The sequence below is a fragment of the Crinia signifera genome, chromosome 11, assembly GCF_055691185.1.
Source record: "Crinia signifera chromosome 11, ASM5569118v1, whole genome shotgun sequence".
Taxonomy (NCBI): Eukaryota; Metazoa; Chordata; class Amphibia; order Anura; family Myobatrachidae; genus Crinia; species Crinia signifera.
Genome location: NC_139227.1, coordinates 37,935,575 through 37,957,231, shown reverse-complemented (window position 1 = coordinate 37,957,231; position 21,657 = coordinate 37,935,575). Strand labels below are relative to the sequence as shown.

The window sequence follows — 21,657 nt, the reverse complement described above, 5'->3', positions numbered from 1 at the left end:
CGCTGCTCTCAGGTCCTGCTCTTTCCCTTTTGCTAACTGCCCAATGTCTAGGCTAGTGACAGGCAGCCTGACCCACTTTAGACGCCACACTGAGGCTGCCGCCTGATCTTCATTTAGGCCGCAAATTACACTTAATCACAGTAACAGTACATTTAACCAAAAATAAAGGGTAGATGTCCTAAAGCTACTAAAAATGAAAAAAAAAGGTGATGTTGCCCATAGCAACTATCATTTTCTAGGTTGCAATAGAGAAATGATAGACAGAATCTGATTGGCTGGAAATTGCCATCTGCTGACTTTGTCTACAGGTGTGTACCACCACCTACCTCACAGGGGAAGGACTTCCCATCCACGGTGTGCTCCGACCCTTCGTGGCACTGGTTTCCCCAGTGAAAGTGGAACTGCTTGAGGCGGTACGATTCATTAAGTGGCCCCCCGCTGATCACTGCAATCAGGAAAGTCCGTTTATGATGATTCATTTACTATCTGGGGCTTTACTGGGTAAATAATCACTTACAGAACTGTAGGAGGAGATGTATAATAAAGCAGAGTGGTTAAGTGTCCTAGTGGAGAAGTTGCCCATGACAACCCCTTCATCTTTGAATCAGCATTTATCAAGTGCATTCTATCAACTTATATGCAGCATCTGATTGGTTGCCATGTGTTGTCCTTACAATGGGGTTGTAATCTAATAGAGAAGGAGACGGCTCGGTGCAACTGCACCTTCCTGCATGACTTGGGCATTTACTTGACAATCATTTCCATACCAGGCATGTAAACATTTGTAACACAGAGCCAGAACATGGTTTGCAGAAGAGTATTTTGCAGTATGACATCGGGAACACAGAGCACTAAGCTTCAAAAGTGATAAAATGGAGAGTGATAAACAACCAGCCAATCAGCTCCTACCTGCCATGTCACAGACGGCATTTGAAAAATGTCAGGCAGGAGCTGATTGGTTGGCTGTTTATCACTCTCAATTTTATCACTTTTGAAGATTAGTGCATCTGGCCTCCTGTCTGTTAATTTTCTGTACTCCGTACCTTACCCCTGGGGTGCGGTGAGAATACTCCATTAACACAGTGAGATTATTTTAATCCTGTAAGAGAATGTAAATCAGCCTCATCATTTTCAGCTCTGTCCCTCTGAGGTCACCTCTATAATCGGGTTATTTCTCAGAATCCACCTGCTCAGCAAATATTTGTCCATCCCATTTCCAGGGTGAATGTTATCTGTGTCAGTGGTGTGGAATATCACGGAGAGGTGTGATCAGATTTCGGTACTGTCGGATCTGTGAGTGGAAACTGTGCCCAGGTGTAACAGATAACAGACACAATGTATCAGGTATATTCTGAGTTGCTAAACTTGCAAACTGTCCACACCCTTCCTAGTCGGTCCTACTCTGGGTCTGGTATGGGAAAGGGTCATATAGGGTTGGGCCTTGTGTGACAGAACTGGTACTGCATACAGTACTGGTATTTCATATGAATTAAGAACCAGGGGGTGCTCCCAGCCATATCAGATGATAAGACATATTTACCTGTTTTATCATCATTGTCGTCAAACTCCACCATGACCGAGTGACCATTATTGGACAGGTTGATTGACGTGCACTGGTCGTAGGATACCACCAGCGGTTTCAGGCCAGGATTGTAAACAGCCTGACCGGCGACTATATTAATGGGCGACTGGCGATTCCCCTGAGCGATGGGGAAATAGCGGTGCCACTCAGAGGGACCTAAGGGTGTAAGCAGAAAGGAAAGAAGATAATGAGACTCTGTATATAACAACTTTTCTTCAGGTTTCAAACAAGTACCAATATGTGGATACACAGTGATCATGTCGTGACATAGGACAAGCTGAATACATCAGGACCCTATCAGATCCTAGCTTCCATCAGTCTGACTGCACAACAGTGTAAAGCAGGCATACAATTGGATTCAGTAGATAATTGATCTTTGCATCCGGTTAAAATGTATATTTTTCAAAATTTAATGTCATGATTGGCAAAATTGTTCTCCGTAATAATGAACGTATCCACCTGGTCCTAGAATGCCTGCACTCCCTTTCCCTCCCCTTTGTGTTTTATTCATTTTAATAGCTGTTTGCCAATTGTTCTCATCATTGGTAATGACAATAGTGTGAGTATCTGTGGGGCATTGTAGCGGAAAGATACTCCACTCGCTGTTTTTTTCTGTACACAGACGTAATCTGGCTTATTTTGTAGGGATGACTATCGTTGCCATCAATGAAAAAAGTTGCAACTGAATCGATGGTGCAATGAATGACCATTGATGGTCATCTATTATATTTGATTGATCAGACTGTGGGCAGGGCCGGCACTACCCACTCAGCAGCTCCTGCAAAGCAGGGAGGCACCATGCTGAAAAGGCGCTGTTTCCCTCCCTGCTCTGCTAAAGCTGCCTCAGTCCCCACTGTCACTGCCTCCTGCACGCCACCCGCGGGCGGCAGTATAAAGATTTGCTCCCTGCACCGCGAGTGCACACAGCCTGCATGCAGTGCCTGTCTGACAGCGGGCGGCAGTATGGAGAAGCTGAGCAGCTCCCTGCATCGCACACACACTGTCCTCCTCCTGCGACCTGCCCCCTCTTCCTCATGGACACTTGCGCTGAGGCATGTAGCGCTGTCTGTGAATGCCTGGATGAGATGTCATATCCGGATCTTCCCCCTACCCATTGCTCCCTGCAAGCTGTCAATCAAATGACGAACAGGCAGCAGCGCCGCCTCCCCTTCCTTCCCTCTTCTCAGTGTGCTGTGCCAGTGCCACTGCCAGTCCTCAACACTCCGGCCCCTCTATCTCCTCCACTCTTCTTCCATCTCCTCCTTCTCTCCCCTCCTTTCCCCCTCAGTCACGAGAGGGTTGTAATGGCGTCCTCAGCGTCTTGCCTATGCAGATAGAAGAGGAGGGACTGCCCAAGAGTTAAAATAGCAATAGCTCCCGTGTGCATCGCATCGCACAGTACAAAAAGTATGTGCTGCACATACTTTTTGTACTGCTTTCGGATCGCATCGCACACACATTGCATGCATGCCGTGCAATGCGATCTAGCCCATAACGTATGCGATTCTCGCAGCGTGTATGCATACCTCCCAACAGTCCAGATTTTAGCGGGACAGTCCCGATTATCAGGGCCTGTCCCGCTGTCCCACCCGCGGCCGGCAGTGTCCCGCGGTGAGGGGGGGCTGTCGACTGCTAAGCAGGGGGGAATAAACACTGTGCGCATGCGCACAGCGTCTATTCCCGCAGCCAGGGGGCTGGGGGCATGGCTAGAGGCTCACAGAGCCTCTGGGTCATGCCCCCATAGCGTCAAAATGGGGGCCACGCCCCCCAAAAATTTCAACTGTGTCCCGCCTCCGGAAGCTTGAAAGTTGGGAGGTATGTGTATGGGCATCTTTAGTGCCTGCAACATTTTGCGGACACAGCACTGTATGCATACATGTACATGCACCCGAGATCCTCCATAGGATCGCATGTTGCATACGCTTCCACAATCGGGCTGCAGCTTGTTGCAATGGCAATGTGAAAGGAGGGTGCCGGACACCCTAGCACCGGCCCTGACTGTGGGACAATCAAAACATATGGGGGAGGGGCTTTATGTGTGTCGAGATGGAGCTATGCCTGGCCCTTGGGGGGGAATTAAACTTTGCTTATACTTGTCATCGTTGTAGGGAAACCATCTGGTTTTCCCCCATCAATGGCAAAACTATTCTACATCAACCATAGACCATCGAATATTTAGAATCATCGATGGTTGATGGCCATCCCTATCATTACGTCCCACTGGGGCCTGCAATCCCGGTGCTCCATCACGGTGTTAGGGAAGAGGGTTGGAAAAGGACTCACTACTAAGCTAAGTCTGAATGTAAAGTACATTAATAAGACCCAGTGTTAGATGGTGTAATAAGACGTTACTTGTAATGCTGCCGCCAAACGCTTAGAATAATCTCCTGAGGAAGGAGCTGTGCCTAAAACTTCTAGTTTTCCCCATGATAATAGCCCATTGAACATCAAAGGCAGAACTGTAAATGAGTATTCTGAGCAAGACAGATTCCAAGTACTAGCACATAGCTGCTGCTGCTGCCGGATATTCAGGATTGGAGGAGTGAGGTAACATGTGTCTAACCTGCAGTGGTGCGATCCACGTTACACAGCAGGACTGACCAAGTAGCAAAGGGCGGGATCATTTTGTATCCCGCCCATTACTGTATTTCGTTTCAGATTTTAGTCGATCATTATTTACTTTTACAACAATTCCATGGATGAATCATTTCAATGATCCGCATACAATTATTTTAGAGAAGGATTGGCGGCTCCAGAGGTGAGATTGCAGCACTGGCCTTTATTCAAAAAGGGAAACCACACCAACTACCAGCGAGTCCGTTTGAAATGGCAGTTCGTGGCAGTGGGTGTGGCATCCCTATTTGAATTTTTAATTGTGCTGCAGCCCCTCCTCTGGAACTAGGTGTCGGATGACCTCCCGAAAGTTGGGATTCTGATGGGCAGTAAACCGACATTGGAGTACCGGCGAATCCTGACTGTCGGGGCGCTATACCAGTTACCACACCCCCGGAGCCTCGCCTGGGACCACAGAGCCTGATTCAGGGAAAAGTACACAAAGTGTCGATGGGCAGCGGCCGGCTTGTGTGATCTCATAGGTTACTTGTACAGAGCAGTGGATCACACATGTAGGAGGTGACTTCTTATATCAGATGTCTCGTGCTGTATTAACATATCAATATACAGCAGCGATGCTTGCTACGTGCACATCAGAATCAGGCAGATTCTGGCCCATCACAGGGTGGGATCTGGGCACAGAAATAGCAGAACAGTGCAGCGGGCGGTTTTATCGCCACCTGCTGGTCGCACATTTGTCCTGCACCTGACTGCTGTCACCAACAAACTACACTGATAAATCTAGCATATAGATGATCAGAAAATGTTTCAGCCCTGGTATTCCTTTTGGATTTGTCTACAGCAGGGGTCAGGGAACAAGGGTAAATTACCCCAAATGGGGTAAAAATTAAATTCCTGGGGGTAATGAACGGTCGCGCTGCCGAGACACAGACAGGCATGCACATGAATCTATATGCATGCCCAGCTGTGTGTCTGCAGCGCGACCGTCCATTACCCCCATCCATTTCATTCCATTGCATATAGAATTTATATATAGATTCTATATGCATGCCCGGCTGTGTGTGTTACAGTACTGTAGTGTACAAGGACCTGATGCAGTGCAGAGCGTCAGGCCCTTGTGTAGAACACGCTTCCCTGTGTGATGTCCCTGGCCCCGCCTCCAAGTCCGCCCGCTTCTTCAGTAGAGACGACTAGTTGCTGCACCATCTCGGCAGCGCGCGGTCTGTACTGCCACTGCGGCGCTGAGTTTCTTTACCGTTATAGGTTCCTGTCAAGGTATACCCATCTCTAGTCTAGGGGAAACATTGCACAGACTGTCCCTATATCATCTTGTAATACTGACACTAATAGTTGCTTGGACGTCACATTTTCAATGGCTGTACCACAGGGTTGCCGACTTTCAAATGCTCCTCTCCGGGAGAAGCCCCGGAGAGTAGACTTTCATTACCCGTTTGGGGGGCGGGGCTTGACTGTGACGTCAATAAGCCCCGCCCCCATTAAGGGAAATAGACGAAATCCCTGATCTCCATGGAGGGGGGGCGGGGCTAAAAAGACACAAGTGTATCGTTTTAGCTCCGCCCCCTCCTCTGAGACCAGCGGATTGCGGCATTTAAATGCCGCGATCGGGGGCCTCAGTGGGGGTCCCCCTGATTCCGGGAGGGGGACCCGATTTTCGGGAGACTCCCGGTAATTCCGGGAGGGTCGGCAACCCTGCTGTACCACACACAGCCTGGCAGCCATTGATGATGATGATTAACATCAATGGCTGTATGTGGTACAAATTTTGTACCATACACAGCCATACATGGTAATCATCATCATCATCAATGGCTGCCAGGCTGTGTACCGTGCTAGCAGGATATATCATCAATTTCTGGGGGTACAGTGTGTATGATACAATGATATGATTGCTTCCTTTCAAATCAAGGGGGTAACCTCAGTGTATCTATATTTTGGGGTAAAAGGTATACAGTATCTATTTAACAAAAATAAAATTTTTGATTCTTTGTACATTTCATAGTTAGATTTGTATCTTACTTTTGTCATTGTGGGTGATCAACTACATCAAACTTGTTTCGGTCATTTTGATAAAGCGGTATTCTCGTGTGTGGGTGTAGGTGTGTGTGTGTGTGTATATGTGTGTGTGTGTGTATATGTGTGTATGTGTGTGTATATAAACTGCAAAACAAATAAATTGGGGACAACGTCCTACCGGACAGCAGAAGACCTATATCCGCCGGTCAGTTTCCATGTGCCTGTTACATAACCTGACTCTGCATATGACACATAGGTGGGATCGCGTGAGCTGATAAAGGACCTGCTCCCATAACACTAGGAGTTGGGCCGCATTCCACTGCAGGAGAAACTTTTATACAGTAAATTGTATTTTGCAGAGGGAGCCGGGCATTCACATGCAATATAATCCCCTCCTATGCAAATGGGAATAAGAGTAAATGAAAACATATCTAGCCTTATGTAATGTATCATGTATCCCCCAGGGAGTGACCTGCTCTATGGGCCTGATTCACACCCGTTCAGGGGGCTGCGAATTCACAGCCCATTCGAACATGGATAAACCGCGCATATGCACGATACGCTGTGTGCATGCGCGGGGTCCCCTTGCATACGGACCAGACTTACATTAACTTACTCTTACCAAGAAGCCTAATTATAAAAATAATGACATTAACTTTTCACACGGTCACACCAGTTAGAGTTGCACGTGGATTGGTCTTGCAATATGTAGCACACGCTATCCCGCCGCTAATCTGCGCAGGTGTTGGATGCCTCTGGTACTAGGACAGTCTGGTGTGAGGCACCAGTCAGATGTCAGGCTAAGGGTGCAATTTAATAGGATGAGAGATTCAGAAAGTGAGAGATTTGGTAAGAATTTTTTTTTTTAAAGCGGCAATCATTTACACTGCAAAACTAGTTTGATTTTGCGGTGTAAATGATTGCCGCTTTAAAAAAAAAAACTGGGGATTTCTTACCAAATCTCTCACTTTCTGAATCTCTCTATTAAATGTCACCCTCAGTGTCAGAGGACTGTGATTTATTACATATTGTGCTGCTCAGAGTCTTACAGACACCAGCCGTCACTGTCCCCTGATGAGCCAGAGATAATATCGTCTCACTTAAAAGGACAAGTGGCTTCTTTGTCATACATGATCACAGGTGAAACGCTCACTCCTCCGCCCCTCCAATCCCCTTGTAATGGACAATTTGCCTCATTAACTCAGGGAACGTAGTTCTACAACAGGAACAGCCCTGGAGCAGGGAAATAATGACCACTAAGGGAATTCTATCTGTCACGTTATATTCCCATCTCCCTGACATCCTGATAGATAAAATGTTTAGTGTGAAAACGTCAGTGTATCTGTAGGTCATAGATGCAACTGTGGTTCCCCTACTATTGTATAACTACAAGTCCCAACAAATGTGCCATTGCCTGAGCCATGGTCCATTCTGTAGGTCATAGATGCAACTGTGGTTCTCCTACTATTGTATAACTACAAGTCCCAACAAATGTGCCATTGCCTGAGCCATTGTCCATTCGGTAGGTCATAGATGCAACTGTGGTTCCCCTACTATTGTATAACTACAAGTCCCAACAAATGTGCCATTGCCTGAGCCATGGTCCATTCTGTAGGTCATAGATGCAATTGTGGTTCCCCTACTATTGTATAACAACAAGTCCCAACAAATGTGCCATTGCCTGAGCCATGGTCCATTCTGTAGGTCATAGATGCAACTGTGGTTCTCCTACTATTGTATAACTACAAGTCCCAACAAATGTGCCATTGCCTGAGCCATGGTTCATTCTGTAGGTCATAGATGCAACTGTGGTTCTCCTACTATTGTATAACTACAAGTCCCAACAAATGTGCCATTGCCTGAGCCATGGTCCATTCTGTAGGTCATAGATGCAACTGTGGTTCCCCTACTATTGTATAACTACAAGTCCCAACAAATGTGCCATTGCCTGAGCCATGGTCCATTCTGTAGGTCATAGATTCAACTGTGGTTCCCCTACTATTGTATAACTACAAGTCCCAACAAATGTGCCATTGCCTGTCCATTCCCCTTAGTATTGGGTGGTGACCACAGCAGTTTTTGGGTGTACTTCACCCCCAAAAAGTCAAACCGAACAGCACCATACTACCATATAAACTGCAGATTATTATTTTACCAGTATAGACATATAGGACTTGGGTAATGTTTATTCTAGACCTCTGCATCTTCCAAAAACTGTGCAGTTCCTCTTACCTGTCTAGGGTATCTCCCCTCTGCTGTGGCGCTTCTAGCACAGTGTGATCAGTGGCGTAACTACTGTAAGGCAGCCCCAGCAGCCGCTTGAGGGAGCAAGCAGCAGCGGGGTCTGTGTGGACGCCGGCACCCGCTCAACGCACTGACATGCTATTGCCTGCCACTGCCCACTGACTGAGCACCGGAGGCGAGCCATCCACAGTGCGGGTGCGGCCATGGCAGAGACGACAAATCCCCCCGCTGATACAATTGACTGTACACAGAGCCGGCTATTGGCTACTGTGTACAGGATAGGCGGGCAGGTGGGCGTGCTGGGGTGGCCTTGGATGTGTCAGAGCCAAGGGAAGCAGCAGTGTCTGCTGGTCTCTCTTCCTCTCTTCTGCTTCAGCTTCTCTGTTATGTGTGTGACATCATCACATCACACGCTGAGGAAACACACTGGGGAGGAGCCATGGGGGGATGGGGGGGGGCGCCACAAACTTTTTGGCAGGGGGGAGCAAAATTTATGGTTACGCCACTGAGTGTGATCTCTATTTCAGCACTGATATTCAGAACACACTGTGCTAGAAGCAGCACACCAGAGAGCGCCATAATCAGTATCATAATCAGCTCTCACTCTGTGTGTCCCCTTTAGATACAGGAGAAGGTGAACTGAGAGCTCTCCAGCCAATCAGAGAGCGGCCGGTCATTTGACAAGTATTTTCAAAATATAATAGCCGCCACTGAGCTGCCCGTCCCCGCTGCTGCTATGTAAGTAAGTACACTGCCCGGCCAGGTCAGCAGCGCTCACCGCACCCGCCGCCCGCCCCCACCACCGCTGGCCGCCCCCACCACCACCGCTGGCCGCCCCCACCACCACCGCTGGCCGCCCCCACCACCGCAGCCGCCGCTGCCCGCCGCCGCTGCCCGCCCCCACTACTGCCGCTGCCCGCCCCCACTACTCCTCACCGCCCTGCAGCTCCCCAGGTTTTTTTTAACATGGGATAAATCGCATGCAATTTATCCCATGTAAAAAATGTCACATCAAGTGCCAAATTGTATGGGAGCTGCCGGGCGGCTCGCAGGTAAATTGGGTCCGACTTGTCCCTAGGACAAGTCGGCCTAATGTATGGGGGCCTTTAGGAAACACCTTGGTGATTAGCTGTAGGCTATTTCCCCGGACTATCTTGTATCATTAATCATATTGCAATTAGCTGTAATGAGATATTACGTACAACCAGGATGCCTCTCTTCCATATAACTTCACATTAGTGCTTCCATCTTTTTCAACTCGCCCCGTGTACCAGTGAGGATAAATATATATATAACAGCACCTAATGCGCGTGTGTGTGGGGAGACTCCCATTGGTCTACTTACTGACAGATTTAGGCCCTTATTCAGATCTGATCGCAGTACAAATTTGTTCTCAAAATGGGCAAAACCATGTGCACTGCAGGTGGGGCAGATGTAACATGAGCAGAGAGAGTTAGATTTGGGTAGGGTGTGTTGAAACTGAAATCTAAATTGCAGCCAGTATTTACCCTGCAAAGAAACAGAATGACTCACGCAAATCTAACTCTCTCTATAAATGTAACATCTGCCCCACCTGCAGTGCAGCATGGTTTTGCCCATTTTAAGAAAAGATTTGTACTGCGATCAGATCTGAATAAGGGCCAAAGACCCATCATGATACAAAATAAGGGGGTGATTCAGGGTGATTCAGGTGCTGAAACGCCACCTGCTGGGCGAGTGAACCCCTGCCCCCCCACCACCGTGCAAATGTCCTCCCTGGCATGCAAATGGATGTGTACACTGACACATCCATTCGCATGCGGGCATACAGGCTAAAAATCATTTGGGGCGGGCACTGATGTCATGCGATGACAGCCACCTGGCCCGAGCAGGCATCGGCACGCCTGCATTCCCAGAGGAACCCCCAGCGTTTTCATGTGCGAACGCCCAGCCAGTGTATTTTTGCCCATACGCATGTGCAAACCCGCAACATCGGTCCTCGGACTGAATTTGGTTCACAGCAAGCCAACCTGAATCACCCCTTAAGTCATCTTTGCCCCTGTCCCTTAGACTACCCCCTAGGCCATTGTAGTAGGGGGAGATTCTCACAGGAGTGCTTGGGCACATTGCAGTAAGTGACAGACTTGTGGGTAGCACACACAGCCCACCAGGGGCGGATCCAGGATAAAATGACAGGGGGGGCACCATGATAAAAGGGTTTGGGTGGGGGAGGGGCGGTGTTAGTGGCGCCAGTGTACATGCTAAGAGAGCGGCAGGAGAGGGTGGGAATGGAATTAAAAATAGGCCCTGGCATTTAAAGTACGCAGGCCCACCATGGTGACAAAAGTGAAGGATGTAGTTGTGCGCGCGCCAAAGGCGCGCTCCGGAAAAGGGTGTGTGGCCACTCAACAGGGGGCGTGTCAACACCATATACAACTTCTACACATTATGCAACAAAATACTAGACCCCATTATACTTGCCCCTTACACATGATACCAAATGGAATGAGCCAAAATTGACATAATGCCACATGGATTGAGCCAAAATTCAAATAATGCCACATGGATTGAGTCAAAATTTACATAGTAACACACACGGATTGAGCCAAATTTCACATAATGCCACCTGGATTGTGTCAAAATTCACATAATGCCACATGGATTGAGCCAAAATTTACATATTAACACACACGGATTGAGCCAAATTTCACATAATTCCAAATGGATTGTGTCAAAATTCACATAATGCCACACGGATTGAGCCAAAATTCACATAATGCCACATGGATTGAGCTAAAATTCACATAATGCCACACGGATTGATCCAAAATTCACATAATGCCACACGGATTGTGTCAAAATTCACATAATGCCACACGGATTGAGCCAAATGCATAAAATGCCATACGGATTGAGCCAAAATTCACATAATGTCACATAGATTGAGCCCAAATTCACATAATGCCACATGGATTGAGCCAGAATTCACATAATGCCACACAGATTAAGCCAAAATTCACAATACACTTCATACACAGGGACATTGTCCAAAAAAGGCGCGCATTAAACATTTATGCCATAATGTCCATTACACGTTAAGTTACACGCCATTATGTCCATTATGTATTATGCCAAACACCATAATGCCTATTAAAAATTATGCTACATAAGTGCTGCTTCTCTACATGCTCATTGCCAAGGGTTCCATGCTCATTGCCAGAGGTTCCATGCTCATTGCCATGTGGAATTACATGCTCATTGCCAACGGGAATACATGCTCGCGGTAAATGGGGGACAGCCGCCAGGCAGAAGTGATAGCCACTGACAGTGGCAGAGCCTGGCTGTATTCAGAGCACTGCAGGTTCCGGCTATTTGAAATAATACCCCTTTCACACCAGAAAATGCATTCCCAGGTTGGCCCCTTTTACACCAGCCTAGTCCCTGCATTTTCTGGTGTGAGGGGGAGAGAAAACCACCCCTCCCCCCATTTAACCAGTTATCTCCCCCCTTTTAACCAGTTATCTCATTTAACCGGCTATATCTTCAGAACCAACTGACCCATTTACATGAGACAAGTATTATATTGAAGAACTTTTGAGTGGGCTTTGAATGATTTTGGTCCAGTGAAACTGGAACGTTTGGTTCCAGAGTAATCTGCCCTCAAAGAACATGAACAGCCATGAAATTACATTTCAAAAATAAAAAAATCAGTTTACACGCAATATCTCTGGAACCGATTGACCGATTTGGACCAGCCTGATATCATCTTGAAGGCCCAGCAATTTGGAATTGAATGAAATCAACCACAAGCTTCTGTGATGCCAGGGCGGGAACTGGCAGCCGTCGGAACCGGGTGGGGGTCGGAATTGACGGGTCCCATATTATCCTATGGGGAAAAAATGTTACAGGTTTGCCAGGTGATATCTCCGGTTCCCGGGGGGCTAGAGACACGGGGCTGGGTTTGTTGGAAAGCCCTGGTCCTCAGCTACAAAATAAATGACAGGGGGGCACGTGCCCGGGTGCCCCCCCCTGAATCCGCCACTGCAGCCCACTACCCTACATCACAGCCCCACACCTGCCCCTCCTGCACATACTGGAGGTTATTCTGATCGGAGCGGCCAAATGTGCGTACGTTCACTATTAACGTACGCTCTCCGTACGCGGCCGTTGGGGTTAAGTCCACCCACAAATCAGCCGCATACGTACGGCCAGAAACAACGTCGAAGGGGAGTGGCGTACAATTGAGCGTACGCCAACGTACACGGACGGACCAGCCCTTGCACTCCGACAACTGGCGTACAACAGAGCGTACGCCACCGTTTACGGACGTCTCTCATCCGTCTTCCCACCGACTTCTTGCGGCTATCTGAGCGTACGCCAGCTTGCATGGACGGGTCCATATTGTTTTCAATAGAAAACTCAGCTTATGTCACCGCTCGTGAGAGTGAGCGTACGTCCGTGCACGCTGGCATACCCTTCACATATATGGACCTGCAAATCTTGCCTTTCAACTACAATTCTGACAATTAATTAATTATTCTAATTGTTATTCAATTATTGTTTTCTATTAACTCAATTGAAGATTGTGTGCAAAATAGTGGGCATGGGCTTAAAACATTGCTGAAACATACTTTGTAGGTGTTAGATGTGGTTTATGTTATTGTATCATAAATACAAAACCTATGTTTGTATTAGAGTGAACACGTTGACACATGTCGACTTGTGTAGATTGAGTGTGCTACTGTGTAAAGTCTATGAAAGCACGTAGTGAATGTGTATAACTGTTTAACAAATACCTACCTTAGCATATATAAGCAGGTCTTAAAAAGATTCTTACCTTAAATTAAACAAACCTTTAAATGTAGAGAAGTATAGAAAGATAAGCTTCCAATGTGTTTGAGTGCTGTGTGTGGCTTGCAGGTAGTGAAATCATGGTTTTGACTTAATAGACTGCAGCATTGCTTATTACATTCAGGTGTATGTGTTTGAGTATTAATCAGCGTAAATTAGCAAACCCAGGCGCACGCTGGCATGCGGTATCTGTAGGGGTGGTCTGAGGTGGCGGTTGGCGGCCGCCTGTTTTGTGTCCGAAATGAACGGTGCTTTAGGCGATCGTGCGGTAGTAGCACCGTTCATTTTTGGTGCACACCCCCGTGTACGCCCATATTTACGCCCATTTTCCCTCATTATTTCGGCCGCTCCCCTCAACACGCCCCTATGCCGCCCCCAATGCCCGTACTCTCGCGTACAGGTTTTTTCGTACGGAGAGACCCGTCCGTAAGCGTTGTGGAGTGTTCGCGCCTGCGCATTGGCGATTGTACGCATGCGCAGATCATGAAAAACCCCGGAACGTACGCGTACGGCCCGGCCGCACCAACCAGAATAAGGCCCACTGTACCTGGGCGGATGGCTTTCCATAGTATCCTGCCATAGAAAGTCGTCCACTTCCGGGGAAATTGCTAAAACGGGAGAAAATCTCTCAGTGTGTATGCACACACATACAGTACTGACGTTCTGCCGCTCAGAATTCGCCAAAGAACACTCCAGGGACACAATGTAACAGGCAAAAGGAAGAGAATACAGAGGAAATACACAAATGTCACACACAAACGTTCCAACAGTATCAGGAATAAAAAAGCATTTACACCAGATACAGCTACTGGCTAATGTATACAGTACTGTATATCTCAATGCTGTATTAAAAAACAACAGTGTATTCTGTAACATTATATATATATATATATATATATATATATATATATATATATATATATATGGAAAACAAGAGTGAGATGTGCGCCTCCTAGTGCAATACGTCAATGTTCGTACTCTTCCCTCCACCACATAGAGGGAGACTGACAGCACCCCAAAAATTTAAGGAGTACCGTTGATGGTGGTAATCCACCACTGTTTCTTTCGCACAATTCAGCAATGAGTATCCACTGTTAGCCAGGACAAAACTCTGCTCAAATGCTGGGATTCTTTTTTTTCCTCTCAAAAGAACATGTATGGGAGATAGGAGCAAAAACAGAAAACGGAGACAATAGTGTAATAAAGTTTTACACCATTTTTATTCCCAACACAATAAAATCTCCGTACAATAAAAGAATTTCTTTTTAGCTTATCTGATATGATGAAGTCAGTCCATCACCAAAAGTACCAGAACCAGTCACCTCGACGCGTTTCGTCCTTGCCCTTCCGGCTGGACTTCCTCAGGAGTATGACTGTTTCACTCCATAACCTTGCTTAAATAGGTTGCATTCAACCCATTTCCTGTTTCAAAATTCCCGCCAAAATCGCGGGTACACACTTCCGGGATAAACTCCTTTTGGAACGCAAATGTCATATCCGGAAGTCCCGATGGAACGCAAAGGACTTCCGGTTTTTTAAAAAACTTCACTATGAAAATATACAATCTTAATACATCAAATATCACCAATCGCGATTAGTCCATATGTACATCAATGTTTCCTACCTATGCCCACTTCTTAACTTAGCCGACTGTCATATTTTCCTCGGCGCGGGTGAGTGTCATACCACGGCTACGTATGACACTCACCCGCGCCGAGGAAAATATGACAGCCGGCTAAGTTTAGAAGTGGGCATAGGTAGGAAACATTGATGTACATATGGACTAATCGCGATTGGTGATATTTGATGTATTAAGATTGTATATTTTCATAGTGAAGTTTTTTAAAAAACCGGAAGTCCTTTGCGTTCCATCGGGACTTCCGGATATGACATTTGCGTTCCAAAAGGAGTTTATCCCGGAAGTGTGTACCCGCGATTTTGGCGGGAATTTTGAAACAGGAAATGGGTTGATTGCAACCTATTTAAGCAAGGTTATGGAGTGAAACAGTCATACTCCTGAGGAAGTCCAGCCGGAAGGGCAAGGACGAAACGCGTCGAGGTGACTGGTTCTGGTACTTTTGGTGATGGACTGACTTCATCATATCAGATAAGCTAAAAAGAAATTCTTTTATTGTACGGAGATTTTATTGTGTTGGGAATAAAAATGGTGTAAAACTTTATTACACTATTGTCTCCGTTTTCTGTTTTTGCTCCTATCTCCCATACATGTTCTTTTGAGAGGAAAAAAAAGAATCCCAGCATTTGAGCAGAGTTTTGTCCTGGCTAACAGTGGATACTCATTGCTGAATTGTGCGAAAGAAACAGTGGTGGATTACCACCATCAACGGTACTCCTTAAATTTTTGGGGTGCTGTCAGTCTCCCTCTATGTGGTGGAGGGAAGAGTACGAACATTGACGTATTGCACTAGGAGGCGCACATCTCACTCTTGTTTTCCAGATTACTTAAAAAGGGTTTAAAGAACAGGGACCCATTGGAGGAGTGCTGCCACCCTGAAACGGAGGGAGAGTGCATAAGGAAGTACAGAGTTGCTTTTTCTGGACTTTAAGGATTCAGTGACACTTATTGAAGGAGGTTTTAGTTTTTTGTTTTGCGCTACAAATACCACTACTTTCGTATATATATATATATATATATATATATATATATATATATATATATATATATATATATAGACAATTTTTCCCAAGGGGGAGTGGCGGTACTCAAAGGACTGATAGATAAAGAGTCAGAACCAAAAGGTCTCTGATGAAAACTACTTATATGCAGTTGAAACGGCTGTCAGGTCAGCAGCCGACACCTTGTGCAATGATGTCCTTCCATTAAACCACTTTTTTTCTTCACCTATATATCCGTGTGCCGGCTCCATCCTTTCTCTGAGGGGGTAAGTGTTATCTATCTATCTATATATATATATATATATATATATATATATATATATATATATATATATATCTCAACAAAAATCTCTAAAATTGTGCTAATTGTGACCGAAATAGGTCGCTCTTAACACTGGGTACCCTACTAGTAAGAACCCAAACACAAGTTATCACATACAATAGTGTTTCAATATAAATTATCACCTTCTGGGATTGACAACAACTACAGAGTATTAAAACATTTATTAAACATACAATAAAAAAACTATTTTACAGTCTCCTTGTTATTGAAATGATTCTTAACAGTTGTTTGTGTTAATGCTTCCCCAGGTGCTGGGGGTCTGCACATGTGCGGTTAGCGCTGATCCCCGCTGCCCCCACTGCCCCGGCAGCAGTGGGGTTTGTAGCCCATGGGCTACCGCCATCTCAGAATGGTGGTAGCCTAGGAACCCACTGCAATGCTGCCTGATGTTGGGCAGCATCGCATCACTCATACAAACCCAGAAGGGATTGCAGCAGGCGGCGGTGCAGAAGGGATAGCAGCAGGGGGCGGTGCAGAGGGGATCGCAGCAGGCGGCGGTGCAGAGGGGACCGCAGCAGGCGGCGGTGCAGAGGGGATCGCAGCAGGCGGCGGTGCAGAAGGGACCGCAGCAGGCGTCGGTGCAGAGGGGATCGCAGCAGGCGGCGGTGCAGAGGGGATCGCAGCAGGCGGCGGTGCAGAGGGGACCGCAGCAGGCGGCGGTGCAGAGGGGACCACAGCAGGCGGAGGTGCAGAGGGGATCGCAGCAGGCGGCGGTGCAGAGGGGACCGCAGCAGGCGGCGGTGCAGAGGGGATTGCAGCAGGCGGCGGTGCAGAGGGGATCGCGGCAGGCGGCGGTGCAGAGGGGATCGCGGCAGGCGGCGGTGCAGAGGGGACCGCGGCAGGCGGCGGTGCAGAGGGGACCGCAGCAGGCGGAGGTGCAGAGGGGATCGCAGCAGGCAGCGGTGCAGAGGGGATTGCAGCAGGAATCGGAGATTCCTGCTGCGGCCCCTCTTAAATACATTTGGGAGATACTTAATATTTGCGGCTAACGGGGAATTAGCCGCAAATATTATATGACAAATGGGCCAGAGACAGAGATCCAAATGTTCAGTGCTCCATAGATGCTGTATCGACACTGAGATGCCTGGTGCCTTCCCCAGTAAATTCATTATAGATGGGAGTATCTGGCGGCACTGACGGACTTGTGATATTAGGGATACAAAACTCCCAGCATGCAGATAAGATTCAACGTTTACATTTTATTAATCGTCTTCAGGATTAATTATCAGCATGTTGGGAGTCACAAGTCCGTGAGTGCCGCCTGGTACCCCATCTATATTACATATATATTATACAGTGTGTGTGTGTCTATATATATATATATATATATATATATATATATATATAGACACACATACATACAGACTATATCACCTAAAGCAAACTAGTACTACTACTAATAAATCCTAATTAATAACTCAACCAAAAACAATTGTACACACATAACCGGAATGCATTATGCAGGCAATAAAGTTATATATGGATTGATTCACACACACACACACACACACTGTTTTAAGAGAACGCACAAGTGAGAACTACTTACTTATGTGTTAATTAGTACAGTGAAAACTAGGTCGTTGTGACTTCTAGACTTTACAGCGCAGCGTTACAGTGTCAGAACGCTGGTGGGGATGGCACCTTGACTCTCACCTGATGTACTTACTTGCGCTTCTCACACATTTACTAACACATGAGAAAAGCAGACAGTTACACTAAACTCTAGAACCTAAACATGTAAAAGTATAAGATTTCCAATGATCCAATCATCAAAATAAAACCTGTTCCTGGATAACCAGTAAAATAACAGTTCAGCAGAAACAAGTCAGTGAAGAAGTAATGAATAGAAGGAAGGTGAGTGCAGCACTGGGGTAAGGACAGGTGGGTGCAGCACTGGGGTAAGGACAGGTGAGTTCCCAGTGGTCCCTAGGACTATGGAAGGCAGTACCTTGTGCACAATAAGGGGATGCACACACTGCAGGGATGCAGCCAGCTGGCAGGAACCCACAGATGGAAACAGAAGCAAGAGCTGTGTGCAGCTAATACACAGAGGAATGTGGCAGCAGTAAGGACCATGCTGGTATGGAGAGAAGAGATTAGCAGGCATTACCGTCCTCCTCCCCGTATCCCCAGCAGTGCTGGCCAGTCATTGTCACAGGCTGCAGTGAGGACTGGCTGTCAGTCAGCAGAGAGTCGGTCCCTGAGGTATGTACCTGTTGCCTTTATATCACAGACACAATACCTGTCACATCACTCTTAAAGTGACCGTATTGAGGGGAGGTGTTGGGAGGGGGGGGGGGGGAGGCTCAGCTGATTACTAGAGGGACACAGGCACTGCCCAATTTTCACCCCCCTCCCCTCCCATTCAGGATTCTGCTTAAACAATCCTTGCACCGTATGAGTGAATGCAGAATTTCATTAGTAAGGTGTAACTACCATGGTAGCAGGGGGTGAAGCCGCAGCGGAGGGGGGCTTCCACCTGCCCAGCAGAAACGCCATGTCCATCGTACGCCAGCGCATCGCATCGCATGCCATATAGCCTCATACGATGATGCGTTTTTTAATTGTACAAGCACCCTGATGGGTGCTTACAATGTTAAATGCACCCCCACTATCAACCCGAAGTGTGGCGAGCGGCGGCGGTACGCGTCCTCCGACCTTTTCATACCCCCACTATCCACATTGGCGTGGAGTTGATTTTAGATAGTGTGGTGAGGGCAGCGAGCCACCAAGCCCAAAGCGGGGTGAGCGCAGCAAGCCCCGCGAGGGGACGCGTATTACTTCACATGTATTCCACGTCCCCTCGTGGGGCTCGCTGCGCTCGCCACACTATCTAAAATAAACTCCACGCAGATGTGGATAGTGGGGGTATGAAAAGGGCGGATGGCATGCGATGCAATATTTTATTGTACAATATCGAGTCGCATTGCATACCATCGTATACCTTATTTAGTATAATGGTATACAATGCGATGGGCGCCGTTAGGTTTATATTTCAGGTATGGGCAAAAACCGGGGTACTTGTGTTTTATCACTACGCCGGCGCGCGCAACGTAGCTGGTGTAGTCAGAGCTACGTAGTCAGCGTCAGCCAGCGTAGTCGTAGTAAGGCAGCGTACCAAGCGCTGACTGCGTAGCGTAAATTAACGAGTAAAGCTGCCGGCGTCCACAGGGTCGGGTGCACTGGCAGACGCTGGAACAGCATCAGAGGACAGGACACCCCCCCCCCCCCACTACAAGCTCTGGAATGCAGAGTTTGATGTCCGGTCCAGCATTCTGGGGTCTTGTCCGGGTCCGGTTTTTACTTCGTCCCTTATATTTTTGTGGGTGTTTTTGGTGGGTTTTTATGGGCGTGTAGAGTATTCTATGGAGAAAATAATCTTTTGTGCTTTATAAGAGGTTTACAGGGAAAACTGATTGACCTTTTTATGCTCCTGGTGAGACAGAGTGGGGGTGGGAGTACAGGCACAATTTGGGGGTGTGATGCTGTTAACGTGACATCATTGCCCTGCCCCCTCCCGCAAGACTGAGGTATGAAATACGGGATTATGGGATAATATCCAACATACTGTAAATGGTATCCCAATTAATACAGCAATATTGGATAGGTCAACAGTCATTCGGTCAACAGGTACAAAAGATCGACAGATGAACGGAGGCCAGTGCTTAAGGTCGACCTGTTCCAAGAGGACAACATGAAAGTAGTCAACACACAAATAGTCAACATTTTTTTTTGTCCCAAATTTAAGATATCTTTTATTAACAGTATATGTGGACAGTAACCTGTGGCGAGTGCACGAAGCGAGGGCAGTGATGTCAGCCCGCTAGAGTCCTACTACAAGCAGCAATGACATCGGAACGCAGCATCTATACAATAAGAATCAATATCTGCATAAATGAGCCTTTCTGTATGGGTATGGGTCTGGATGATAGGCTCCAGTCAATGAAAGTCGACATACTGAAAGTTGACAGGGCTTAGGTCAACACCTGAAGTAGGTTGACATGGCTTATGTCAACAGGGTCAGAAGGACGACACAAGCATTAGGTCAACCATGGGAAGGTGGACAGTAAAAAGTTTGACGTGAGTTTTTCAAATTTTTTAGTCTTGAATGTCGACATAGTTGACATGGACACCGTCTAATGTACCGCATCTGCTCACAATGATTCGAGCACACTATTATATTCTCCCACCACTCCGTAGTGGATGGTAGGACATGAAATACTACCTGTCGGCACATGTCAGCTCAAAAAAACGTGACGTTCCGACCCTGTCAGTGGTTGACCTAATGTATGTGGGGTCATAGGCAGTGGCGTAGCTACGTTTTGGGCGCCCCCCCCCCCGCCGCCCCGTCAAGCACCCCCCCCCCCCCGGCCGCCCCAACGCCTATGCTAACCCCCTCCCCCGCAGTCTTACCTATCGCGCAGACAGTTTCAGAGAACAGTGTGCTATATGGGGGCGGCCATTTTGTGGTGGTCCTCATCAGAAGAACGGAGCCGCCGGGACCAGCGAGATACGTAAGTCTGCGGGGGATTGGGGGGGGGTAACTATAGCACCGCAGCCCCCGGCGCCCCCACATGCACAGCGCCCCCCCGCGGTGGCGGGGGCTGCGGTGCTATAGTTACGCCCCTGGTCATAGGATCAACCTAGTGTATCCCGTATCCTGTCTGTATTATATACTCAGTCTACCAGGGCATTTATTTTAAAAAATGTGTCTAATAGCAAAAAGAACATTAATGTGTTATCTGATATCCTTCTTTTTTCTTTTGTAGAACCCGGGCACCTATGTTTGCCATGTTTGGAACCCCCCCATCATCTCAGCAAAATTTACCTACGCACCGTTATGAGGGTGAAAAAAAGCCCTCGTTGCATCTGTGATATGAAGCCGCTCTCCAGAAAGCTAATTGCAGTTGAATTGACCCCTTAGTACATTATAGAGAGTCATTGTGGACCCTTTTTACATGAAGGTTTTTGTTTAGCCAAGCCGCTACTGGGCGAGGAGGAGGAGGTTACAGAGTGTAGGCACTGGCTGGTCGCATTACACAGTGTATATAGGGGGTTATTCAGACCTGACTGTACAGCTGCAAATTTGCTGGCCAGGCGATTATCGATAGACTGCACATGTGTACGAATCACAGTACAAATAAGCGAGGCCTACCTGCGATAAAATCCTGATCATTTTTTAATCATTAGCCATGCGCAAGGTGATTGGCAGGGATACAGTGTTTAGGGGAGGTAACCAACGATTTTCTGGGAGTGTCGGGGAAAAGGCAGGTGTGTCCGGGCTTTTGAAGGTAAGGTGTGCGACGTCAGCTCCGGGGGTTGGGATCATTTGGTCTACAGCATGATGGTTGACAGTCATTAGGTTGACACCATTAGGTCGACATGGGAAAAGGTCGACATGGGTCTAGGTCGA

At 47.3% G+C, this 21,657-nt stretch overlaps 2 protein-coding genes across 3 annotated transcripts in view; one reads left to right on the top strand and one right to left on the bottom strand.

The window, feature by feature from the left end:
• CA7 (carbonic anhydrase 7) overlaps nt 1–18,514 on the bottom strand; it is a 35,073-nt gene extending 16,559 nt beyond the window's left edge. Inside the window, exons 1-3 of the mRNA XM_083164986.1 lie at nt 18,355–18,514; nt 1,541–1,738; nt 327–445 (exon numbers count right to left, since the gene is read on the bottom strand). Of these exons, the coding sequence (XP_083021112.1) occupies nt 327–445; nt 1,541–1,738; nt 18,355–18,394 (357 nt within the window). The 5' untranslated portion in view covers nt 18,395–18,514. The remainder of the gene's footprint in view (nt 1–326; nt 446–1,540; nt 1,739–18,354) is intronic.
• Nucleotides 18,261–21,657, top strand: part of MVD (mevalonate diphosphate decarboxylase) — a 41,983-nt gene continuing 38,586 nt past the window's right edge. For both annotated transcript variants that reach the window (XM_083164985.1, XM_083164984.1), the window contains exon 1: nt 18,261–18,449. The gene's annotated coding sequence lies outside the window, so the exon portion shown is untranslated. The remainder of the gene's footprint in view (nt 18,450–21,657) is intronic.